At 35.3% G+C, this 27,326-nt stretch overlaps 1 protein-coding gene across 3 annotated transcripts in view; it reads right to left on the bottom strand.

Annotated features, from left to right (window-relative positions):
* The window catches only part of Hdac9 (histone deacetylase 9), a 662,331-nt gene that overhangs the window by 329,101 nt on the left and 305,904 nt on the right, over nt 1-27,326 (bottom strand). For 2 of the 3 annotated variants that reach the window (XM_026407939.2, XM_026407971.2), the window contains exons 7-9: nt 16,314-16,445; nt 11,022-11,137; nt 1,003-1,125 (exon numbers count right to left, since the gene is read on the bottom strand). In XM_026407939.2, coding sequence (XP_026263724.1) covers nt 1,003-1,125; nt 11,022-11,137; nt 16,314-16,445 — 371 coding nt within the window. The remainder of the gene's footprint in view (nt 1-1,002; nt 1,126-11,021; nt 11,138-16,313; nt 16,446-27,326) is intronic. The other variant, XM_026408036.2, reaches the window with a different exon arrangement.

Here is a 27,326-nt window from a genome sequence, read left to right as displayed (position 1 = left end):
GCCAAAATTTGCTTTTTCTAAATTGGTATAAGATCCTAGTATCATGGGAGATAACATATTCTGTTAAAAATCCAGATATAACAAAATTCCAGACAAAATTAAATGTCTCAGACTGATTTTATAATATGCATTGATGATACATGTGAATCTGACATGCTGGACTTGCTGCTAAAGACTGGCAAAATTGGTGACAAGGGTTGAAACAAATTTTTCTTTAAAGCTAATATATCACAGGACATCTGTGTATGTACAATTTAATTTACTAACCTTTCAGAGATGAATTATTCTGGGTAAAGCCTACAAATCTTTGAGAAAAACTAAATTTATATTATTTTAGGGAATGCACATAAAATAATTATTGCTATCTTCTGCTAGTAGGACAATTACCTCTAAAAGATCCTATTTCAGTTGTCAGAACTTTTAAACTAATTCCCTTTGGATCTCCTGGGAATAGTTTAATGTTATTCTTAGAAAGTTTTTCCAGATATGTATTTTTCAGGACCACAGCGTCAGTAACTTAAATTCCCAAAATAAAGTCATTCACAAAATAAATTCCATAAACATATGCTGCTGTGTTTGGAAGATGTAGCTCTCAGCTCTGGCCAGTGTTGTTCCAGGCCTGGCACTCAGTGGCTCTGTGATCTCAAACTTTTAGACTCTCCTTGTCTTAGCTACCTCTTCTGTAAAAAATGTGGACTATCCTGTTTCATGGGATGGTCATCTGGAGCTATAAAATCACATATCTGGAGAGATGCTTTTTTAAAAAAAGCTATAAGCCATTATACAAATGTTAGCTGTTTTATTATATGATTATGCAAACCAATATAATTCTCTGATTTCAAACTAACTGAGCACGTTTGAACAGTGTAGCAAACAAAAAATAGCACAGGATAGGTTCACCCTAAAAAGTTTTCTCATGTCTAAATATACAAGAAATGAAAGGGAGTTCCCATATGAACATAGGACTTGGGCTGTTTTAGGCAAGACTGTGTAATGACTTACATTGAGCTGGGATGGCCCTGCTGGAAGTCCCAAGGTGATATTGGGCAAAGAAGGAGAGGTATAAAGACTTAGCAGGTTCATGGAATCGTCATGAATTAGAATGCGTTGCTGTGAAACCAGCTGCTGTTAAAAAAATAAGTAAAGGAAAGTCTCATAATATCACAATATCGTGGATTTTATAGCAAAATAGACACACTTCATAAGAGGTTTTATATTATCATAATTCAGAAAAATATTTACGTTCTTATTTTTTGATTTCTGTATCCGAGGGTTACAATGGAAAAATTAAGTAAAGAATTTCTTCATCCCAGATAGAAAATCATAAGAAAGGGGTTAACAAACAAACTTAGGTTTTATTTCTTCTTAAAAGAACATGTCAGATATTTGTGCTTGAAAAGCAAGAAGTATCTTGAGATTATTAACATTATACTGATATTATTATATATTATAATATTAATTTGTAATTATAATATTAATTAATATATTAATTTTGCAAAATTCATTTTAAAAATTCTGGTTTTATGGAATATAATAAACATGTTTGCCGTCTCTTGGTAAAGTACAACAATCAAATTAGGTAATTTCGATGAGTTTACATATGCAATTGTTTTGTATTAGTGAGTGAAAATATACATATACAACACCATCACAGTCATTATCTTCATCAGAATTAAATGTCATTACACTACCAGAAACACACAAGAAAGTCCACACCATCACATAGGGCTTCTATAATAATCACATCTTTTTGATATAAAAAATCTACAAATAGACAATTCTGTGTGGTGATTTTCTTTAGATCATTCACAGTCAGAAACAGAAGTAAATGTTAAATTGTTAGGTGTTCCCCATGCCACAGTAGCTTTCATTACACAGTTTTGGCATCACAGTGCTTTTTTACAACAAATACCTTTTTTAATCCAATACTAGTCATGTTTTCCCACATGTGGCCTAATATGGCTTCTTGAATTACATTTTCTGTTTAACTCTTGCTTCCCTCCCAGAACTTTTATACAATAAGAGTTACAAAGGTCTTATTAGACTAAGGAACTCTGGCCTGATATGGTCCCCAAGGGAACAACATCCCTGAAAAAGAATACTCCATGTAACGGTATGACACAGTGACTGCTTTCTTCCCAAACAAAAAGCATATGGGACTCCAATAATAGACCACCTCCAAGAGGGATACTGCACACACGGGCTTTGACTAAAGTAAATATAATAACTTGTCAAGCATGTTTGGGGGAGCTGTAGATTTTCCTCTGGACAAACCTGGGATATCAATTAACTGAGGAAAAATATCACGTGCTAATACAATGCAAGCTCAGAATGTCACTGAAGAGTGATGCGCCACCAAAACACAGGATGTTATTCCAAAACATTGTCTCAATCATATGTCTATTTGGAGATGAGTCCTAGCCTTAACATAATAAGAGCAGAAGGCTAAATGGAGTTTTCTCATTGCAACTTGGAACTCCCAGCTAACTCAGATTTTGTTTCTTCTCAAAAGAACATGTCAAATATTTGTGCTTGAAAAGCAAGAGGTATCTTGAATTTATTAACATTATACTGATACTATTATATCACAAAATTATAAATGTCTAAAATGCCAAAGGATGAAGATAATTGGAAAATATTTTTACATTATATTGTGTGAGATAACAATTTTATTTTAGTGACTATCAGCAATTCTTCCGAATTTGCTCTAAACAAAAAGGCCAGGTATGATTTTGCTTATACAAATAGAAACTTTAAAATAAATTTTACTATAAACATACACCTAAATAAGAACCAAAAGAATGTTCAAGGAAGTAAAATATTTTAACTAGCTTACTGGCAGTAAATAGTAATTTAAAATAAAAGGATAATCCATTCACTGATCTGTAGCCACAGAAAACAAATATGAAAAAATAAGCACTTTCATATATAATTTTCATTCAAGATTGTTAAAAAGTTCACAGCACTGAGATTTAAAATAGACTGTGGGAAGGACACTGTTGTTTTTTTCTTCTTGCCTCCCAGTGTCCTTCCCACAGCTTTCTCAAAGAGCTTATCTTTGTTTCCTAGAGAGAATTCTTGTGATATTCTGAGATGTCTTTCATCACAAAAAGCAGACATACTGAAATGAAAAAGAGATTTTTTCTTAGATATATTGATGGCAGAGTATGCTGCATGTCCACACTGCTTTGACTAAAGTAAAAGGATTTGGGACATTCCTACTAGGATTGCAGTCTCCTGCAGTTTCACATTCAAATTGAATGGTTCCATGTCCTGTGATGGTGCATTGATTTTCAGCGCCCACCATGTGCTAATAAACCCTCTGCCATGGGATATTTTGGAGGTTAACCTATTCTTCATATGTACTCCCGAGTTACCATGATGCTCCTGTTGTAGATGAGGACACTGAAGAAAATGAGCGAGGTAATGGTGCTTCCCAATGGGATGGGCAATGAAACTTAGATGCTGCTGCAGAAAGTGCAAACTACTCTGAAAACATTAATAATAATGGTTGCTTAAGAAAAGGAGAGAAAACAAATGTAGGTCCTATGACTTATGAAGGGGTGTATGGAGTACAAGTGGTAGCCACTTGAACTTAAGAAAAAAGCTCTATGGCTTTTCAGATGTGAGGATCTTCAAGTCATATAGAAAATTCATGAGGATGCAAAGAAAGTTCTGTGTTCCCAGGTCTGTGGGTAGAGTCTTTTCCCAAAGAGACTAACAGGCATGACATTGTATCCTACAGACTTCAGGGACTTGGACATTGCTTAGCTTCTCTCCTTTGATAATAGATAAGGAAACAGGCAAAGAGTTTATATAGACTTTCAGTGTCCAGAATTATACTTAATAGAACTGAACAACCATTTTCCTCAAATTGGATTCTTTAAATACAGCTATCCTCAGCTAAGTTTTCTTGTGGGAGTCATCTATCTGTTCCAGGTTAACGAGTCTTAATAAAACCTAGAATGGTATTCTACACTGCTACCTGAATGCACACAAATTATGGGGAAACCATTCCACTGAGACAATGAAGGATCCTGACCAGGATTCCTTCAAGATGAAAAGGCCACCCGACCTTAGCATGGAAGTAAGCTAACAAGGATTTTCAGGCAAAGTCAAGATTTTTCCAGGAACCAATTCTGAAACTGATTCAACCCTTAATTAGTGCTATACTGCTAAGATGCCAACATTTCACAGCTTAGAATGTGGAAAAGATGGTTTCAATGTGAACATTTTTCAGAATTAGAAACTTTTATTGTAGTTAAATAAAATAGAAATATTAAATGTGTGATTGGCTATCACATAAGCCCCATGAAGCAGTTAATGAGTAACTCCTTTGTATTACATTGATGGTGCTGGGTGCTAGGCATATAGAGAGGACCTAGGCCTCACAGACTCACAAGCTAGTCAGGTTGACAGCAAAGCAGACTAATAACTCACAAGACTCATGATAACCACTATAGCTCCACACAGTATGTTAAAAATTTTGATGGCACAGAGAAGGGTGTCAATCTAAAACCAGGTTTTAATAGATAATTAGCCTTTACCAGATGGATCAGGATGTTGAGATGGATATGAACTGTGCCTGGTGTTTGAGTTGGGGGAAAGGGTCTACTCACATTTTAGTAAGATCCTTCAAAATTTTACTCAGTCTCTTTTCTCACTATCATATCAATTGGAAGAATATCTCTCTCTCTCTCTCTCTCTCTCTCTCTCTCTCTCTCTCTCTCTCTCTCTCTCTTTTTGTCTGGGGGGATACCGAGGATGGAGCTCAGGGCACTCAGCCACTGAGCCCCAGCCCCAGCCCTATTTTGTATTTTATTTAGATACAAGCTCTCACTGAGTTGCTTAGCCCCTCCATTTTTGCTGAGGGTGGCTTTGAACTTGTGATCCTCTGCTTCAGCTTCCCTAGCCACTGGGATTATAGGCATGCACACTGTGCCTGGCTGAGAAAATATCTTAAAGATAATATTTCAGTTTGGATGAATAAAATACATGTAGACAAATGACTGAAAAAAAGCCCAATAAAGCTATTTATTTAGTAATTGGAATTAAGAAGCTATCAGTTTCAATTGAAAGACTCAGCATCTGACAAAAATTAGAAAAATGAGCAATATCAAACATGGGGACATAGAAAAGCTAAATCCCTTATACAGTGCTAGTGGGACTGTAGAAGAGTCCAGTATTTCTGGTGAACAATTCTACATTATAAACCAAAACAATTATACTATGCACTATGACCCAGTGATTCGTCTTCTGGGAATCATAACTACAGGAAATTCTCTCTTTAAGCTATCGGATGTCCGTGGGTATATATTGAAGCTTTGTTTTTTGGTGATGGGTGGGAATTGGAGGCTGCCGGCATAGTTACCTGAGGAATGAAATGGATGAAATGGAGCAGCACCCACCAGATTTCTTCGGTGATTGAAAGCATCCATACACATACAACCAAGTTTATAAACACATGGTTAGTGATAAAGAAAGGAAATGAGATAGATAACACTGTGCCATTTAATCTAGTAAAACACATTGGTATAAAGCAAAAAAATACATAGCATGTAAGGATTCATGTAAATGAAAATGCAGGAGAATACATGCATGTAGCACAAGGAAAATGGAAATGGGGGAAAAAAGAAGGAAGGAATGGGGGAGGGAAAGAGATTTGGTGAGGAAGGTAAATGAGCAACTTTCTTATTCTTAAGGGGAAAAGAAGTCAACCAATGACTCTTGATGGAATACTACATAATTATATAATTACATATTTTTAAAGAGATAGGAAAAGTCAATGTAGAATTTTCTGTTTCTTGTTTGTCCAAACTTATCTACAATACTCATGAAAATTGGGGGGGGGGATCCCAGAGTTTTGGGAGAAGTTTGGACTAGTAAAAAGTTGGTTTATTGCCTTATACTTAAACTCTACCACTCACTGGCTGTGAGTCTGTCTAGTCAGTCACCTACCTTCCCTGGATGTCAGATTCTTCAGCCTAAGACTGAAGTACCTCTGAATAGCTCTATCAGATACCAGCTGTGTCTATCAGAATGGCACAGGTAAGACATGCTCGTAAGTGTCAATCAACTTTGACTTTGAAAAGTGTCAAATTCCTGAATCATGCCCAACTAAAAAGAAGAAAGCCATGCTTAGATGAAAATTCCCTTAATCATCTAATGTTTGTCCATGCATTTACTATTATTTTTCAAGAATGTATTTATTTCAACTCTTCTTTTAGATAACTGATAAAAAATTAAGAGTTTCCTATAATAAAAGGAAAATTATTCAGGTAGTAAAAATCTCCAAGTCCTCAAGTTTACTGGATTCTGAAGAATGTATTACTATTATAGAATGTATGTGAGATTTAAAAAAAAAAGAAAAAAATCATTTATAGGATTTGCTTTGCAGTTCAAAGTTGTTTTAAGCTTTGCATTTATGTTTTGTTAAAAATCTTGCTTTACAATATTGGCTCATCTTATTCCTAGTAAATGATTATTTTGTCATAGCAACCTCTTTTCCAAGGGGGAAATGTTTTATTTGCTGCCATCTAAAACCATAGCTCTACACCCACTCAGATGGGAGCATAACATTTACAGCAAATGTCACAACAGCTATTATGAAACAATAGGCAGATGAGTCATGTGAGATTGGGGCAAAACAAGTGACATTTCATATGATTTTAGAACATTTAACCTTGTTATTAGAATCCTTTTACAAAATCATTTGCATCTACTCATCTACTGGAAAAAAAATTAAAAAAATAGCAGAGCAAAGATAGCCACTAATGTTCAACTACAAATAAATCAGCAGCTTGGCTACTGTTAAAATAGCTATCAAATAAATCTACCAAATCTAAAGTAATGATGCTGATATCCATGGAAACACATTTGAACCCGCAGGCCCACAATAATAACAATAAAGTAACTAGATAGGTAAAGACATCTCTGACTGCAGTTAGAAATAGAAACCCCTGAAGTTTAAGCTCCCCAACCAAGTTTACAAATGAGTGAAACAAGTAGCTCCAGCAGTCTTAGTTCTGGGACTGACATATGTAAGAAATAGTAGAAATGGAACAGAAGCGGTCAGAGCAGATGGAGACTCACTTTCACATGAGGGCTGCTGGCTTGAAGACAAATAAGCTAATGAGTTTTCCCTACCGGGAGTCAGCACTGATAATAACAACAAAAATGAACTTATTCCTAACTTTACAATTTACCACCTGCCTTCTGAACACAGATGCCTTTCAACCAAGTTGTTGGTTCAGGCATTACTACCTTTTACTAGATCAGGAATCTGAGAATCAGTGGAAATTTGGTGACTTGATCACTCATCATGAGTGGTTGGTTTTGCAGTCAGGTTCATACCCAGCCTCTGAATTTCCCCGCGGTGTGCTCTATCTTTTTATCTAAATTAGGCAGGACCTCTGAATTCTAAGATGGAAAAATTTGTTTCAACTGGGGCTCAAGAATATTAGATATAACCTTACATTTCTATTTCTGACTCAGCAAAAGGAGGTAGAATCCCATTCATTTACAAGGGCTCTGAATGAATGGGTTGGCATGCTTTTCTATTTACAGGTCATGGACTAGGCAATTCATTCAAATGCACACTATAATACTGCCATAAAATAAAACTTGCGTTTGTTGCTTTAGCAAAGATAGCAGAAGAAATCTGCTATCTGTAAATGATGAAGTATGCAACTAAATTCATGAGCATAAAATGATGCAAATAATTTGTACCCCCAAATTTTCTGTTGCTATGAAATCATTCTTCTATTAATCTTAAAAGACATCTGTAAAAATCATAAGCAATTCTAAATAATGGTTAATCAAGTATAGCTAAAAATATTTTTCTTTCTCTGGTTTAGGTGGAAACATTTAGTGTTACAAAGCTAGGATATTAATTTGCTGACAGTCTGGGTCTGAATTCTGCTGCTTCCTCGTCTATCCAGAATGAATTACACTACAGATCTCTGAAAATGTAATGCAGCAGAAAACCACATGTTAGCCATCAGGGTTGCATTTTTTGTTCTGGGCCACAGAGAGGCTACCCATCAGTGCATAAAGGTCTGCCCACCTGGCCTTTTGGATCATAGTTCAGGCACACAATTAATTCATTATGAGGTAAGTCACTGCTTGCTTTTGAACTAGTCTTTCCAGCTTTGGAGGTGAATGTCCTGTCAATGACCTGAAGAAATACCTCTACCCTTTTAAACTCCATTAAATCACATTTCCTTCTGTTTTGTTTTGTTTTTCTTCTTTTTTTTTTTTAATGGTGGGGGAGAAGGAAAAGTTTGTAATGACAGAATATATTGAACAATTAACTGAAAAGCTAAGGCATCTAAACAGATAATTTGGGAGAGCAAAGGGTTTAGGAATATAAAACAGAACCAAACCATATAAATAATCAAACTCCATGAATTTATATTCTCTTTTATTTGTATATGTGTGTGTGTTGTGTGTGTGTGTGTATATGTGTGTGTATATGAAGTTCATACACTCTTGGAGATTTAATTTAATAGATCATAAAAAGTTTGAAGCAAAGATAAAAATCTATTTCCAATCTTATCACTGTGTATCTCTTGGCTGTTCTTTATGTCCTGTTAAGTACTATATTCTCATATATATGCAGTTATGATGATGAAATATATATATCAGCTTCTTTAGTAACTATTAAACCGTATCTCTCCTCTTCTCCTTCTGAAAGGTAATCATCACACTAAATTTTGTGCTCATCACCCTCTTACCACTTTAAAATAAACTTTTTACTACATATTCCCAAATGATATTATATTGCTAATGAATTAAATCCTAATAAAATATAATCATAGTCTAAGTGGTCTTCTGAAACTTACTAGATTGACAAGAATGTTATATAAGAATCATATATGCTACTGAATGTAGTGGGAGTGAGTCTCTTTCAGTTTCCAAAAAATCCATACAGGGACCCATGAGAACTTATATCCTTTGGTATTTATGCAGTTACTGGGAACCATATTATTAAAATTGCAACCATACTTTTTAAAAACTATTTGTAATTGATTTTTTTATTTTCTTAGAAATTAAAGGATTGCAGAAAACCACCTAATATTGATAATATAAACACATGAAGCAACCCAATAGTTCAATAATCTCACTTATGTCTCTGGGTCACAAAATTTGTGGAATATTTATTCCACCTAGTATGTTTTTGAAAAGATACAAAGAGGGGTGACAAGATGACAAGAAACAAGAAATAGATGAAGGAACTAGAGAGATAATGCAAATGTCTGACTATTATTCTTCAAGTAACTGAAAGATCACCACAAGAAAGAACATCTCCCTTTCCTACTTAAGGCCCTTGAAAAATTGAGGGAAATTTTTGAGATCTGGAATGAAGGACTGTACCTCTAGGGGGATTCACATTTGCCTTTCATAAGCACCTGGGAAACTAGAAATATGTGGCCACTGTAAACCAAATAACAACTAGAGGTTTTGTGATTTGGGGGACATAATACCATACAAGGACAAACTTGTGGTTACAACCCCTCAGTATTTGCCTCCTCCTCTGCCCTGAGCCAAGCCTGCTGTGGGGTGAGCCACTCACCAATGTAGCAGAGATCCGGGCCTTCTGGGTCCAGGCTTGGAGGAGGGCGGGGACAGGGGTCTCCTCTTAAATTATCCTCCTTGGCAACATTAGGCTTTGCTTTCTATCTCTTGACTTTGTGAGGCTCAGGAAACCAAAACTCAAACTCAAGCACACAAATGTCCTTAAAGTAAACGCAATTTCACTGGCTTCCATCCTCTACGTATCAGGGACAACATCTGGGTTTCTGCCTGAACTTATATTTTAGCCTAATAATTTCATAATGTACAACAGTTTATTACAAAGCCATATGTGTGTATTTGTGCATGTGTGATATATGTGAAGTTACAGAACAACTGATTCTTGGCATAATGTCTGAAAGATATTTCTGATGGTCAAGATAACTGTTTAAAATCAACTGGCTTGTGTCAGGAGACAGTGGAGTAAGTTCCTTTAAAGGCAGACATGTTCTGGTTGAGGCTGGATAATCACATGGCAAAAAAGCAATAGGTGCAATCTAAGAATGTGAGATTTCAACAGTTGCTATCAGACCCAAAGTACGATGACTCTATATGACACAAGAAATATGTCACAGTTATGTATAGGGAGTGATCACACCACCTTTCCTTGCCCAGAGGAATGCACAGTGAAGGAGGCATTATAATGACAGAAAAATTAAGACTTTCAGTTAATGGACGGTGACCTCAAAACAGTGAGTTCCATGAGAAAGGCTACTTTCAGACTCCTGGCTTTGCTTGGTCTAACACTTAAACTACAAAAATTCTTGTCAGCTCACATTTACTCTCCTCTTGTCTTGTATCATTAATTACAATAAATAAATAATGTGATTTTAAAGTAATTTCTTTTAACATGTCATCATTAAGGATAGAGTACTGATTTATCTCTATATGTCCATCACCAGGTAAAATGACTGGCATGTAATAAGTACTTAATAAGTGTTGGCTCAGTGGAGCTCAGTGCCCCTTGACTACAATAAGTACTTCAATTATTGTTCACTACTCTTTAAGTCAATTGGATAAAACTCACCTAGTTGCTAGTTGTACTTCTGAGAGGATTGTGTGAACTTGTTTTTACTCACTGATGGGTTTAATCCCATCAGAACAACCAATAATCAAACAGAAATAGCAAAATGTACACTTTTGTGTACATACTCAGGATCACTAAGAATGTTTAATTTGAGGATTGTATTTCAGCACTTCCCAAACCCTGCTTGTTATCCAAACATCCCAAAGTGTCTCCTCCATAAATAAGATGAAGTTCACTCCATCCCATATAAAACATAAATAATATTTATTTATATCAGTTAATAAACAACTGTTATTTCTCTTATAAACAACTCTTATTTTTCTTATAGGTTTAAAACATATGAAATTACAAAAAATCACTTTGTATGAAGAAGCTAATCAGGGAACCAGTTTGTAAAAGAACCAAAGAAAAAGGGTCTTACCTCTGCATGAGGAGTAGGGGGCAAAACCGAAGTCTCATTTTCAGTAACACTTCCAGTTGGCCCATTGTTGGGTGAACTGGGACCAGACCCTGGAGAACTGCTACTGACTGAGGATTCTGAAAAACATTGTAAAATATTTATGAACAACATACCAAGATGAACTTTAGTTACTGTGACATACAGCACTAGGCATGATTTTATTTTACTCCTAAGTGAATGACAAGTACTGTTTCACTAAACAAAAGAACTAGGGAAGTTTATGGAATGTTTCTAAAATTTCTATTACTCCCTCTTCCTTCTGTATTCACTGCAAAAACTACAACATAGTATTCAACAATTTCTAGAGAAGTAAAAAGATACAGAAATAATCATAATGAGGAAAAGAAAGAAAGAAATCTTCTCTTCCTTGCTTTTGTGTTAACTTAAAAAAATAAACAGTGATAGAGATGATGAACTTGCACACATCAGAAAAGCAAGTCATCAACACATGGAACTCAGTGCAGTTCATACTATGTTTGAAAAAAAACTGCTTAAATGCTAAGCTATAAACTACTCGTCATTGTATATGCTAATACTGTACCTTATCATATAGCGCATGCAAGTGGAATTGAATAAAGAAAATACAGTAGTATGTAAAATCTCAACCCTGCATCAATGACCTTATACAACATAATCCTTCACTTTGTACAACTTATTGTCCAGAAGATGAAACGTTGCCTAAATTTAATATGTTAAACTTCAATACCAAAAAAAGAAGCAATTCCTTTGAACAAAACTTAGATAACAACAACACAGACTATTTATTTAACTAATCTATTTCTTCTTTAGTCATAAAATTCATATACATCTCAATTTATGAAGAAACTAATATATTTACTAAACATCTAATTAAAAAGTAGAAATTTCCAATTCCTAGAAATCCAGCTGGAGAAATCATCTTATCAGGCCTTGGAAAATTACTAAGTGAGCTCTAATTAATTCCTCATCATCTTAAAATTTGTTTAGTTCAACAATTTTCATTTGCCTCATCCTTACATTGTGTAAACCCAACTCTGCACAAAACAACTAGCCTCATACTTTTCAGAGATTGAGGGTGTCTGATCTGGTTTCCACTAGCATCTTTTCTCTGTCCTACAGTCTTCTTATGCATTTTGTAGGTAAACTGTTTCTCCTACAGTGCCTACCTTTTAAGTCCTAGCAATGTGTCTTGTTATTAACCGCTCTCTCACAAATGCCACCAAATATAAAGGCTTTTGACAAATCTGTCCTCATTCTCCTAATCATTTATATAGTAACAGTTTCCACTGCCATGTTCATTATTCCATCTCACATTTCCTCCTCCTCCTCCTCCTATTCCCCCAAATGGACATTCACCTAAGTTTGTGGCCTTGTCCCTTTTCTCTTTCCTTTATCAAAGTGACTCAATATGGTGACTTTAAATGTCATTTTTAGGCTGAACATTCTCATGAAAATTTTATTTCTTGCCTTGAATGCTTCATAAATTTCAGCCTGAATTCCTATGGAATGCTGGATACTTTCAATCTCCCATGACAATGCATCCTAATATTCAATGTTTCCTGCTTGTCTCTGTATTTTATTATTCCCCTTGACGTCAACCTCACTCTCTTCTTTACCCTAAAGAGTTAGTAGGGTTTGTCCTTTATATTATCTCTCCTCTATGTCTCACTATAATCATTTTACAGTAAGTATTCATTATTCTCTCTTGAATTGTGGCAAAATTATTCCTGAGTCACTACAGAAGTCTCCCAAAACATTCTTTCAAACTCTTGCCAGAAGGATCTTACTGAGACAACTTTCACCATGTCCATCTGCTCCAAAGGGGAGCCCACTATCATCTCCTACCATTGCCCTTTCTACACAGTCACATGGAATCACATACTCTCCATAATTAACCTTCTCCCATTTCATGTCTTTTTATCCTCCTTTCTCCCACTCACTTCATTGCAGGCCAATCCCACTTGTAAACTTAAAAGTTTGTCATGTACCATCTGTGGCCCAGACAACAGGTGCTCCCAAGGTCCATACAGTATTTTCCTGCTTTCCCTCCAATCAACCAATTACTTTCAACCTTCTATTATAAGTATTTCTCTACTCAGATATGCACTGCCATTGGTGACAGAATTCTGGTCCTGCCAGTTACATATTGTAGCATTTGAACAAGTTATTAGTATTATAAAATGCTTGAACACATCATGCTCACTGCCTTTCTGTTCATATTTTTTGCTTACATTTTGATTAATTTGGTCTTTTTCATCATTGTGTTTTATCTTGATGGCTCTTCTTTTAACAAAGCAAGTGAAAATTAAAACAAAAATTCTCAACTTCCCTTATCTTTCCAGTTATAAGTATGGTTTCCCATGAAAGTCTGATTACCATCTCATTTATGTTTCCATATTTTCAATTTTTTTCCCCATTTTCTTAAAAAACTATTTCCTTAAAACTTTCTGACTTACTGATTTGAAATTCTATTGTGAAATTTGAAATTCTATTTCTATTTGAAATTCTGTTATTATATTATTTTATTTGATATTCAAACAAAAGTATTTCTTTATGTAGAAATCACTGTACTAAGCATTAAAAGTTAAGGCAGCAACTGCTGTAATAGGAGTATACAGCATCACACTGGACAGGAACTGGGAAGAGATAGCATTTACTTTCCCAGTAACACTGAGAAAAATCTTAGAGAAAGTATGATATTGAAAAAGTGTAGTTCATGAAATGGGGCAAGGGAGAAGAGAAGAGGGGTAGAAATGGCCCTGCAGGCACAGGTGTCCATGCTGAAAATTTTTTAAAAAACACAGCTTTGGGGAATCAGAGGAACAGAAGGCACTTGAATCTGAAAAAGGAAAATAGCAAGTGGTTTCCACACATCAACTGTAGTGATTTGAAAGGCGGCATGGGTTTAAGAAGAGTATACACTTAAACCCATGAAATGCGGAAGAGAGTGAAGACACAGAGGAAACAAAATGACAGCAATGGCAATTTAACTGCCATTGCACCATGGTGGCTTCTGATAGATGACTGAAAGTATTTACTATTAAGATCCAAATACAGCTCATCCAAATGTGATGAAAACTGGCAGAGAAATGGGAAAGAGGACAGGTGAAGACAGCTGTGTCTTGATAGTTCAGAGCTGCCAAAGGCATTTAGAGTAAGTGCAGCATACCACTTAAAAATATCTAGCAAAGCATCACAAGTGCTGGCTCACAGGCCAGAGATGTGTGCTCGCAAATGCACTAATTCCTCTTCAAATACACATGATTTCCTGAAATAATGTATGAAAAGGGGAGTTACTGCCTCACAAAATTAAGAAAACCCATCATATTTTAAATATAATGAAACTCAAATGAAAAAAAAATGACCAAGTCAGAGTCCTTATAAATGAGAACTAGCCATGATTCAGACAGGCTTAAAGATAAATTTTAAAGAGGGAAAAATGTGGACAAAAGTTGTAACCAAGAAGAGACTAATAGGAAAATAGAAAAGAATATGGGTATAAATATGAGGATAGATATTAAGATTATAATGTAGAAAAAGATAGCAACATGCACACTTTTCTCTTTTTGGGTTTTTCTGTTAGTGGAAATCTACACTCTCCAATTAGAAAAACCACCTATCTTCATTTACATCAGGCAATTGAGATGTTTATTGTTCTTTTACATTCATTAAAACAGATTCATTCCCCAACCTCCCAATCCCACAAAGGACCTCTATTATGAAAAATGTCTTCAGATTCTTTTTTACTTAACACATTATAATATTTCTTGAAAAAAGCCTGTGATTTCAAACTTAGAATTAAATTAGTACTAATTAGTGATTACACTGATAATGATAAACAAACATAAAATTTCATAAAAGTTTTATTTATTGTTCATTTATTTAATATTCTTAATCCCTCAAGGAAAATTTTTCCCACTGCAATCACCAATACTCTTCTGCCCATCAGAATGCCAACCTATCAGAATTAATAGGAGATAATTATTTTTTTTCTCAAACAGCCTATCATACTGTTAAGTTGCATTTGTATTCTGTACCTAAATATACTTTTCCATCTCCACTTCCACATTCTTTCCATTACCTCCCTATACTAGACACTGACATGGCCAACAGAGAGAAAGAAAATAAGTTTGTTTTCAAAACAAACTAAGGATAATATTCCAGGTAGTTATAGTGACACATACCAGTAATCCTTGCTACTCAAGAGGCTGAGGCAAGAGGATCACAAATTCCAGGCCAGTCTGGGCAACATAGGGAGACCATGTCTCAAAATAAAATGAAAGAGACTGGGAATGTAGCTCAGTGGTAGAGCACTTGGCTAGCGTGCATGAGGCCCTGGGTTTAATTCTCAGTATTGAAAAACAAAACAAACAAAAAAACTGGTCTTGGAGAACTACTCTGACTGACTACACTGGCAAAAGCACAATTTACTTTGAGAGTGGAGAAAAATGGTTGCAGATCACCACTTCTCTCTTGAGGCAACCAGAGGTAAAGACCAGGTATAATGCATGGCTCTAAGAAAGTAATTCATAAACAGTAGTCAGTAATACTTTGGCTAGCCTTTTTGGTTCTCGAATCCTTAGGTCTTCTCTCATTTCATACCAGGTCCAACTGGGACTAAGGGGGTTTGTAAGACATCAGGTTGAATTTCCTAACCTGTTCACCCCACTACTAACCAGGCAGCTAAAAAAATATGAACTCTTCCATTTGAGACTAGTGAAAATGACAGTTTCTTCCCCTTCATAAAAAGCAATATATCCCCCTCCTGCCATAAGTCCCAATTCACTAGTAAACACATAAAGTCATTTATGAGTTCTGTAAATTTGTTGAAAAGTCAAGGTCTTGCTGTTCCACATAGTTTAATTTTCCCAGATGCATTTTGTACATTCGTGTCTGAGCATGGGGGAAGTGTTCTTCTTGGACCTCCCTCTGCTTATTTCTGATCAGATTTCATTAAAAGTTATAGTCTCCTGGTTGGCATTCCCAAAATGGACTACCTGTTTCTGAGAAGAATAAGGTGGCTTTGGTATTCCCTGGGCATGCCTTGATTGACACATAGCTCTGTTTTTTCATTCATTTCCTGTTTAACACAGTTGGCGAATGCATAGCAAGGTTTACTGAACTATTTGTGAGTTTTCAATAAAATTTCCTTTCAAGAAATATTGCTCCTCACATTAACTTTTAATATGCACCATGCATATTTATTCTAAACTAGTTTTTAAAAATCCCTGCTACCAGCATTTGTTAGTGTATGACTGACCAATCCTCAATTACCTGTCACCTCAAACATTCGCTTCTTGAATGAAGTGACAACATTTCCATCCTTCCGCCTGAGTAAGGGGCTGCTTCTCCTCTCTGCCACTTTCTGTTTTAACCTGGACCGCACCTTCAAGTTGGGCTCAGAGGCTGGGGATTGAGACAAAGAAAATAGATAAAAATTAAAAAATAAAGAGCCATTTGCTCCTGTGTTTAAAGAAAAAGTCTAACCCTTTCCTTGCTCCCTTCTCATTCTCAAATTTAAAAACCCAAGCATGTACATAAGGCATTGACTCTAAAATAATTAAACAGACACATATAGTGATCATTTTTTATAAAACACGTGAAATGTTTTTCTACTTATCTAAACATTAATGTGCAAAGAGAGGAAAAAATCAGTTTTCTACTTAGTTTATCTAGTAGGATTGGGATCGTTCATGGGAAGTTTAATCACTAATCATGTTTGGGTCATGGTAAGATTTATTATACTTCATTGTCAGGCCTCTTAATTCTCTCAAGGGTGAAACTCAATAACCACAAAAGCAGTAACTTAATGTGATTTTTGAGACTTTGACCTGACTTCTGGTAATAAGAAGACACCTCTGTAGCATATAATTTATGTCTAATTCTGACTCCTGGAATATTTCTTTGTCAGTAGTTTCTAACCTAAAACCCTGGGAAAATATACTCAGTGAAATAACACCACACCAGCCAGAGTCACTGTGAATAAAACTTTCTATGTACTCATTATACCATCATCTAGAAAGGGAGACTGACCAAGTCTCAGAAGTGAAAGTCTGAAATGAGGTTACCCAAAATACATACAAATATTATTCATACTTATGCTACTATTTCTTTGGTTATGTTTTTCTAAATAGTGAAGCTACAGTTTTCATTTATTAGGTTTTTAAAATCAAATTTTAGAAGAATGGAAACATTGGATTGGGTCTCTGTAATAGAAGTTGATGATGATGATAGAAAGGGTATTTTTAATGATGATGGTGGTGACAGAAAGGGTATTTCTCATGACAACTAATATTAATATCATGCTTTCTATGTTCCAGTACTGTTATTATCAATATTAACTTGTTTGACCCTAAGAACATCCACATGGCATAGATATTGTTTATAATATGATAATACTAATAAAATAAACAAAAAACCCCAACCAAACTACAGAGGATAAGTAACTTGCCCAAGGTAACAGGGGTAAAAGTGATCTGTACCCAAGGAGACTGGTCTTTTCAAAATATTGAAGATAATGCTCCTCTACCTTTCCTTAAGAATGAACAATATAAAAATTGTAAGATAATTTTCCAAAGCACCACTATCTGAGCTGGACTTCTTAATTAGTGAAAGAACTTTTTTTTTTTTGAAGGAATTTGTACTTTTGCCAGACAAATGATATCAAAAGGGGACCTTACAATCTTTCCCCTTCTTTCACTTTCAGGCTTCAAACACTTATAATTATTTTTCTCTGTTTTTTTTTCCATTATCTGCAGTTTTATACTTGTACCGAAAATTCTTCTATTTGCTTTCTTGGAACTGGCTAAGTGAAATAAGAACTTGAAGTAAAGACTAAGATCAAATACAAAAAGGACAGCCAGTTTTTTGTTTTGTTTTGTTTTTGTTTTTGGTATGTATATGTTGGGTACCTGATTTTATGCCTGAAAATATTGAAAAGATAAAAAAGTGGAGGCCTAAAAAATATTGTAAAAGTAGAAAATAAAGAGGTGGGGAAGAGATCAGGGGCTGAGAACAAGTAGATCAGTGTGATACAGAACTGAAATGTGTCATAGTTCCTTTCATAACTTCTGGGGCTAAAAGCCCATTTTACCTATGGCCATAAGACTGAATCTCAACTACTAACACTAACTTACCCAGGCGTAAAGTAAGAAAATAGGACTGTATTAATTTACTTAGTTTTGTTTCCAGTTACACATTTATTTTAAAATTCATTTAAAATATCAATCTTAACTCTAAAAAAGCTGCAAAAAATTTTTCTTAGAAGAAAAATGAGGTACTAGGAGTCTCTCGGTCCTAACTACATTGACATCCTCTCTGCAGCTCTGCCTGTAACCCTGGGACCCAAATCACACACTTAGATATAGACAGAAATTTATGATGAAACGTAATAGATTAAATGCTACAAACTCGCTGTCCAGAGTCAGTCAGTTGCAGTGGGTGGAATAGCAAAGACAGTGCATCTTCAGGGAGCAGATGTGGGGTTGAGTCTGCACCTCATCCCTTCCCAGCTAGGGGATTCTCAGTGAGACTCCAGTACTTCCTGAGCCTGATTATTCATTTGTGAAATAAAAACTAATACTCTCCCCACTTTCACCAAGATATAGTCACCCAGTCAGAACCTGGGAAGAACTAAGATCTAGCTGAATGCGAAAGGAAAGAAAAAGCGTATGGAATTTATTTTATTAGCAGTACTGGTGATGGTTACCCAGCTAGGAATGGCTGAACCAGCACTGAATGCCAAATCTCCTGATTCTCAGTCTTGTCTTCCTTTTCCTAACACACTGCACCAGCTGGGACTCGGTGTCCACAGTCAAGACACAAAACTGATAACAGCTTGGAAAAACAGCAAATATCATTTAAACATTCAACAAGAAGCCTAGAATTTCACAGACCCTTCATAAAGAAATGATTTTCAAGTTTTGGTAGATAGCTGAACATTTGAGGAAGAGCTGAACATATTAGCTCTTCAGGAAGCAAACTCCAGAATAGGAATAAGTACTGCATTCTAGTCTTGCATCTACCATCTAATTAAAAAAAAAAAAACAAAAACACTGACCTTGAAAAATTCATAGACTCATTGAACACCTGCTCATTTATCCAAATCAGCTAAGATGATACCCACATAATGCAATCCTGGAGTTAAAGAGGTATGCAAGTAAACACTGACTCCACACATTAGCTATCTAGCTTTGAATGGATTACTCAACATCTTTAAATCCCCATTTCTCATGTTATAATGGGGATTGCTGTATCTGGATTTTCTTCATCTGCCCAACGATTCCATTTTTCTTCCTTCTCAGCACCCATGGCAACTGGTTCCCAGAAGTACACCATTCTACTCCTTTTCTGGAGTGGTTAGATTTCTTCTGGACTCAATCTACTGGCAGGATAGGCTGGTTGCAAAATGATCAAGGATCAGGGACGGAAGAGTGTATCCTGTACTCTCTCAAGTATGGTGCTCATCACTGGCCATAGCTTTGCACCCTTCCAACTGCACCTCCCTCTGGAGGCCCCTGATTCATGGCTTCAATTCTCTGGCACTCAAGAACAATTTATTCCTCTTATTCCTTTAGTCCTGGGAATAGAAGTGGCTTCCTTCTGCAGCTATTTTCTAGTTCTTCCACATCCCTCCACAGTTTCTTTAACTCTACTCACTTCATTGTAAGCAGTCCTTCATAAAAGTCTATGACCCATGCCACAGAGGCCTGTTTCTGCCAGGGCCCTGATTAATACAGTAAAATGGAGGTAGAAGTCATGGTAGAATCAAAATGTCCTGAAAGGGTAAGTCACTGGGTCTCAACTAGGGAAGAGCTTGCCCCCAAGAGATATCTGGCAATGTTTGGAGATGATTTTGGTCATGAGTATTGGGGAGCTGCCAAATAGCTTAAAATGTACAGGATTGCCTCTGCAACAAAGAATTATCTGGATCCAAATGTCAGTAGTGCCAAGTCTAAGAAACCCTGGGGTGAGCAATCAGTGAATGGCAGTTATTAATAAGTCTGTTACTCTGGGATGATTAAAGGAGATAATAACAACTGTCAGAGATCCTCAAAAAGTATCCCCAAAAGGGTAAGCAAAGATGATTAGAAATTGGAGAATGCTATATATACCTTGAAAATATTGAATATTTACATAAATTTTACTCTCAGAAAGGAATTTGAACATGTTTTTAATTTTTCTATTATTTCTATTTTAAAACTTTTATTAATGGATAATAAGTGTGCATCCTTATGGAGCATAGTGTGATGTTTTGCTACCTTTATACACTGTGAATTGATCAACTCGGGATACTTAAATAATCCCTCATCTAAAAAAGTCATGATTTCTTTTTGAGGAGAACATTCAAAATCCTTTCTGCTAACTCTTGTGGATTATAATATGATATTGTTAACTACAATTACCCTCTGTGTAATATAACACCAACACATATTCCTCCTACCTGGCTGAGACTTTGTGTAACCCTCATTCTCTGAAAACCACTATGCTGCTGTTTACTTCTATGGGTTCAGATATTTCAGACTTCACATGTAAGTGCAATCATGTGAATACCATTAATATTTCTAAAGAAAGTCAATCTAGTCACCATAATACTTGAGACATTCTGATTTTATTCATCTTCATAAATTGAAGTCATAACTTTCTAAAAACTAGGAACTACTTATATGTAAGTGCAACATTAACCTGTTTTTGCAAAATATATAATACAAAATTTCTGTAAAGAAGGGGCCCTTATCCAATGGTTTAAGGAAAAGATTCTGCCTAGATTTCAATACTGGTTTTGAGTCACCAGAGCTATCTCAGGGGGGAAAGTGAAGAATGGAATGATAGCTAGCCATCATATAGTCCTTGCAATGCTCTATAAACTTACTACTAACAGTTTCAGAAGCCCATACACCAAAGCTCAGCATGATATGTACCTAAGCCCTAGAATTAATGACCCAGTGTGCTGACTCAGTTTGCAGTTAGAGTTAGTTCCATTTTTAATGCTCTGCTCTTCCCAGAGGCTGAAGACTTCTATGCTAGGAACTTACTAATGGGATGCTAATCCTCAGAGCCCAGAAAGAGATCACTAGATGGGGAGAAGTTCTGCTTATATGTGAATGCATTTTATGGCTACTTGCACTAATTATCTTTCTATTTTTACCCCACACCCATAACCATCTATATCTCAATTAATCATAGAAACAGAGAGCACACTTTTTACTTGCATATTTAATTAAATGCATTTTTCTGCTAAAATGATAAACTTGCAAAAAAATTATTATGCATGAGACCCTGGGTTTGTAAAAAATTGATCTAGTGAAAACAACACTAAAATAAATGAGAAAACCTAAAACTTTTTATCTTCTCACTTGAAGAAAAAAATATTGAACTAAAGTCAACAAAACATGGAAAGAATGTTGCACGAACTAAAGGTATTTCAAATCTTTGTTCTCATACTGATCTGTATGGTTCAGAACAAACTTAGGGTATGAGAACAAAAATTGGGAAATAGATAGTGAAGTTAGGTAGTAGACACACAGGTTACAAAACCAGGATTCCAAGGCACAGAAAATGGCGTCCTAGACTTGTCTTTTCACTAGGATGTGTATGTGTGATAGTGTACATGAGACTGCAGTGTCATGATCTGTTCATGTAAACACACATACAAACACACAAACAACCTTTTGTAGAAGTATGCAGGCCTCTGACATAATGAGACCACAGTCTTGATTTCAATGGTAATTCTTTCATGGACTAACCATATGCCAGATAAGCTGATCAATCTGTGGATCATTTCATCATCTATAAAAAAGGAATGACATTCCTTATCAAACATCTTAGTGAAGGATTAAAGAGGTAGAACAAGTTTAGCCAACTGGTTGTCACACTGATGTTGAATAAATGCATGCTTCATACAGCCCACGTATAAGGCTAAGAAACCTAGGTTAAAACACAATTAACAAGATAAAAAATAACAAGAGGGATAGATGGCTCTGATTGGAAGACTCCTGAGCCTAGTGAATGTGATCTATAAAAACAATGAAATAGCAGTAATCCTTTTCTGAACTTTTACTTAGTGTATTTAAAAGCCTTTTTATTAATAATTGACTTTTCATATTTTCCTTACTTTTTGAATTGACTTATTTATAAATTCTACTCTATTAATTTGTTTTCTTAAATATATTGCAACACATAAATGTACTATATGGACATTATTTCTGTTCATTTTTAATCCTAGGCTATGACTATTCTTTACATCAATAATTTAGACAAAAATGTCAATACTACATATCATAGTATGTGAAAAATCTCTGTTCCTATTGGAAATGATCAAAAGGTAAAATAGAACTACTTCTCACTGTGATAAAATATTATTATTTATGTTAATACTATTTAAAACATACTATTTCCTAATACTAAGAAAGGTAAATATTCATCAAGATTAAGCACTAATGTTTCTTTACACTAAAGAATGTTAACAATATTCAACAATCCCACCTGCCATGAACATTTAGCTCTAAAAGCTACTAAATGGAGGTTCAGCCTCCACTGTCAGCTTCTGATTCCTTTAGTGGCAATGTCTATTCTTTCTGAGTATACTGGACAGCTGTTACCTCATCCACATGGGCTGTTTTTCTCAAGAGTTTCTCCTGCTATCTCCCACTCAAAGGGCTGCCTTAAAAGTTGGCATTTCAAACATTCTGTCACTTGGAACCAAACGTGAAATCTATCACTCGCTTACTCTCTGTCTCTGATGATGATTGGGCCTCCTGGAATAGGACCTGCCCCTGTCTCTCCCCTCATCTAAGCTAGCCATGCAGAAATCCATGTTCCATGTGAACTGTTCAACTGAATACACATTACAATTATGAAAGAAACTTTGGGGACAGAGTAGGAACCTTTAATCTAGTTGATCAAAAGAGATAGGCTATGCTAATTATGAGTTCCATAATTAGACAAATGCTATGTATTTTCAAAAGTAGAGTTTGGTAATAATAATGCAATAAATGTATCACAACTTATGCCTTTTTTTGGCTTGGGTAATATGAATCTTTAATGTTGTGAGTCAAGATTTTATACACTTTAATATTAAGGAGCAAAATTTCTAATCTATTTTTAATTATAACCATTTAACAATATGAAATTCATATATAAAAGTCTTTTAAAATCACTTTGGGGAAATTTTGGCTTCTAATAACTAGTCATATTTATAGAAATATATGAATGTAATTTCCTGAAGAATCCTTCAATTGAAAAATACTACTGCAAACATCTTTCCATTCTCTTACTGCAAACATACAAAAGTTTATTTGGTAAAAAAAAAAAAGTTATCCTTTTATAAAAATGGTTTTGATAAACATTACTTATATTACACAATTTACAGTGAAATCTTCTGAAAAGTGTTCATTTTGTAATCACATTTATTATTTTCTTCTGATTATCTATGCCATACATGATTGAGATGCTTAAGACTAGGACAACTGAGGACACCTTTCCAGAACATTTCCTTTGTGTTTTATTGTAAAAGAAATTGAAAATGAGAACCAAATTGTATGTGTGATTATGTGTCTCTTTCACACAATTATATATTTTAAAAAATACATGGATATAGTTCACATATTTATGAACATTTACATATAAATATATTTTATTTAAGTGTATGATAATGTTGAGTATGTAGTTGGTCTGTAGTGTTTTACTTTGAAAGACAGCACAGTGATACATATCATTGTGAATCTCTATGGCTATTCGTATTTCCTTCCATCAGTGTAAAGATGAATTTAATTTCTTGGGTTACTTTCACCTATCAGAACAATACTACTGACCAATGACATCCTCCTAGTGACTAGAAAAAATATACTAATAGGCATACATGGGAAAGAATATTCCTAAGTTACCGAAAACAGCTCAGAATAGCATGAGAAGCTAGAGTGGGGACCTGGGTAAGGGAGCATGACCCCAAGAGGACTAACAGCTCTGGGATGGCATTTCCCTGCACCACCCAGGATGCCAGAACAGGGGCCCCTGGAGCTCAAAGCCCATGACAGAACATTCAGATGCCTCAACCTAACAGTGGTATTATCTGCCAAGCAGTTTCTTAGTGATCAGCTGGCTTAGGTGGCTCTTGGTAAAACACATTTAGTGAGTGAATGAATGAATGCAAAAAGTGCTAGTCAACACTGCCCTTTTAAAAAAACTGGGACAAGGAGTGAATTATGGTTCTATTCAAAATTTTTGGACATTTTGCATACAATCTACCATTTTTAACAGGTAAATATAGTTTAATCAAGCAATATGATTCTGGACAGAAACAAATTATAAGTTGTAAAATATTTAGTTATTTTTATAGTTAAAACTAAAACCTTCTGTTGACCTGATTTTATTGTTTAATTAAATTCAATAAACAGCTATGAAATAATTATGAGAACCAAGGCTTCAAATTTCATGAAGAATGGAAGCATATTTAATTATATTCCATTGTTGTTTTTAAGCATCAAAGCAATGCCTATTATACGGCATAAACCCACTAGTTATTTCAAGAAAGGAGGAGTTGAAGGATGGGGAAAAGGGTGTGTGAAATGCTCAGGCATCTGCCTCAGAGATAAGGTGGACAGCTTTACTGCTAATGCCTAGGAAGAGTGAACATCAGCCTGTGATAAGTATAAGCAGAACGCTGTGGCTGTAAAGAAGAGCTTCATTTGCTTTAAAGGATGATGCCCCAGGGCTGAGTGAGATGCTGACAGATAACAGTGGGAGGGGAGTACAGTGCTAAGCAAAGGGAACAACCATATCCCACACCCTAGGGAGGATGCCCACAATTTTGAGAAATGAGGACTAGACATGGTGCTGGGAAAAGGAATATCAAATAAAAATATATACACTTAATATGTCTTTAAATCCCCTCTCTTTTTGGCTCTTTCTCTCAATATATAGTACATGCTTAAATCTTTCACATTCAAATAGACACAGATCTTACATTCTATTTCCTGCATTTGAATTTTAATTCAAGTCAAGCTTTATTTTTTAAGTAGCTTTGTACTTGCCACCATCATTTCCTGAACCTCAAGACACTACAATGTGGTTCAAGTACTCACTGAATCACTGAAACTACTATATTGCAGAGAGTGCTCAGAACAGTGAACACTGTAATAGATTTTTTTTGTCTGCTCTCAGTACCTAATAACTACATAGGTTCATGATAGCTGTCAATAAAATTATTTTAAAGGAATAAATGCATGTTTATAAATGTATCCAAACATGAAAGGAAACTTACATTAAAAGTCTGGATTAAAAATGTTGAGAAGTAGCTGAACTTCTTCTTTTTAAATGCCTAAGAATTTTGTGATGCTGAATGTTATGGCAAGAGGTCTTATAGATCAGATGTGGAATGCAGAAGGAATTTCATTTTTCTGGCAAGCATCACAAATACCATGCTTTGGAGTCAAGGGAATCCATATCCCACACAGCTTAAAACGCCTTCATATGCTAATTCTTTTATGCTTTAATTTTTCAAATACAAAGTTTTTTTTTTAATTTTCCCACATAACATACATACTATTTTAAATAAAATGTTAAAAATAATCCTATTTGTGGATGTAAACTCCTATTGTAGTCCATATATTTATATCTACATGAGAAAGTTATTAAGTGCCTATTATGAGCTCTTTGAAGATGCTAGGGATACAATACCAAATAAGCTATATTTTCCTCAAGGTTTGCTAAACTGAGTAGAGAATTTTACTTTTAATACAGAAATTCATGCACAGAAGTGTGTCCAGGTATATTTGGGCATATATACTTGTCATAAAGAACACAATGAATATTGGAGACGAAGGGACCAAGTAAAGCTTAACAGAGGGGGAGCATGTGTCAGCTGAGCATTTAGAGATGACCCAAAGAAAAAAACATTTACTTTGTTTTCTAAATTCAAGGAGCATTTGGAAAACCAGGTGTTAAATAACTTGTGTGAGCGCAAAACAGAAACATTTGTCCATGAACTTCCAGTTCAGTAGCTCTAGGACCTCTATAAGGTGGTGGAGGCAAGAGAGAAGGCTAGGGAGGCGGAAGAGGTTGTGCTTGCCATGGAAGAACTTGTCTTGTATGTTACAGAAGAGAACGTAAAAGTAAATGTTTTTTAAATAAGAGGATAGGAAGACTAGAATTAAATTTTAAAAGATAAAGGGCTTAATGGACAAATGTATATGAAACCAGAGAAAGGTCAGTAACTGAGGATTGAAATAAAGGGATTGAAATAAATGGGAATGAATTAAAACAGTAGGCCTGATTAAAAAAAAAAAGGAGGTGTCAGAACAAACTTTATCTGATAAGATAAAGGAGAACTAGGAGCTTGATGCAGCTCCCATGTTTCTGGATTAGGTCACCATGAAGGGAATCACATCATTCTGCTTAGTTCAGGTGGCTTTCTGGTCAATCTTGTCATAGACACATATTTTTAACAATCCATTTTGCTACTTAGAATGCTCCGTCTCTTTTTTTTTTTTATTGTTGGTCGTTCAAAACATTACATAGTTCTTAATACATCATATTTCACAGTTTGATAAGAGACAGATTAACCCACTTGAATCCGTCTCTTAATTTTAAGTCTTCAGGTGCAATCACTAGTCTGCTTGGCTCTTGGAAAGCCCTCTGACATTAGGTGTCCTCCGTAGCAGTGCCCACAACAAAGGATGAGCACTACCTTTCTACCAACAGGTATCTGTCCTCTGCCCAGATACCACCTCATCTCTTGCTCTTTTCCCCTTTCAAAACCCTTCTAAGTCCTTAAGGAGGTTATTATTATTTATTTTCCTTTGTAAATTTTGACTTTATAAGCTTTGTGGTTTTGGAATGTTCTCGGTCATTCAGTTCTGCCTCAATGGAATCTGCAGCTTTATTCCACCATAAATCATGACTTTTCCTTTTAGTGTGTATTTATAAGGAAACACTATTATCTCTTTAAAACTATATAAAAGGCAAAATTTCATCTCTGGATTTATTCAAGTCCCACAGAACCCTTTTCCAGAGACTTTTTGTTAAACACCTTCTATGTAGTCTACATTCTCTAGATGATTTGGGATGAAGATGAAGAAACTTCAAAAGTATTTCAAATAAAATGGTCAACTGGTAGTATGACCAAGTATACTATAGAAAATTTCATAATAAAAACTCTAAGCAGTTGGATTAGGAAGAATAATATTCCAACCCAAAGATGTCTATGTGCTACTCCTCATAACTTGTGAACTGACTGGTTCCAGGATACCTCCCCTCCCCTACATCATGGACACTGAAGTCTTGGATGCT

The sequence above is a fragment of the Urocitellus parryii genome, chromosome 3, assembly GCF_045843805.1.
Source record: "Urocitellus parryii isolate mUroPar1 chromosome 3, mUroPar1.hap1, whole genome shotgun sequence".
NCBI classification, from domain to species: Eukaryota; Metazoa; Chordata; class Mammalia; order Rodentia; family Sciuridae; genus Urocitellus; species Urocitellus parryii.
The sequence above is the reverse complement of the archived record's forward strand: the minus strand, read 5'-3'. Positions and strand labels throughout refer to the sequence as shown.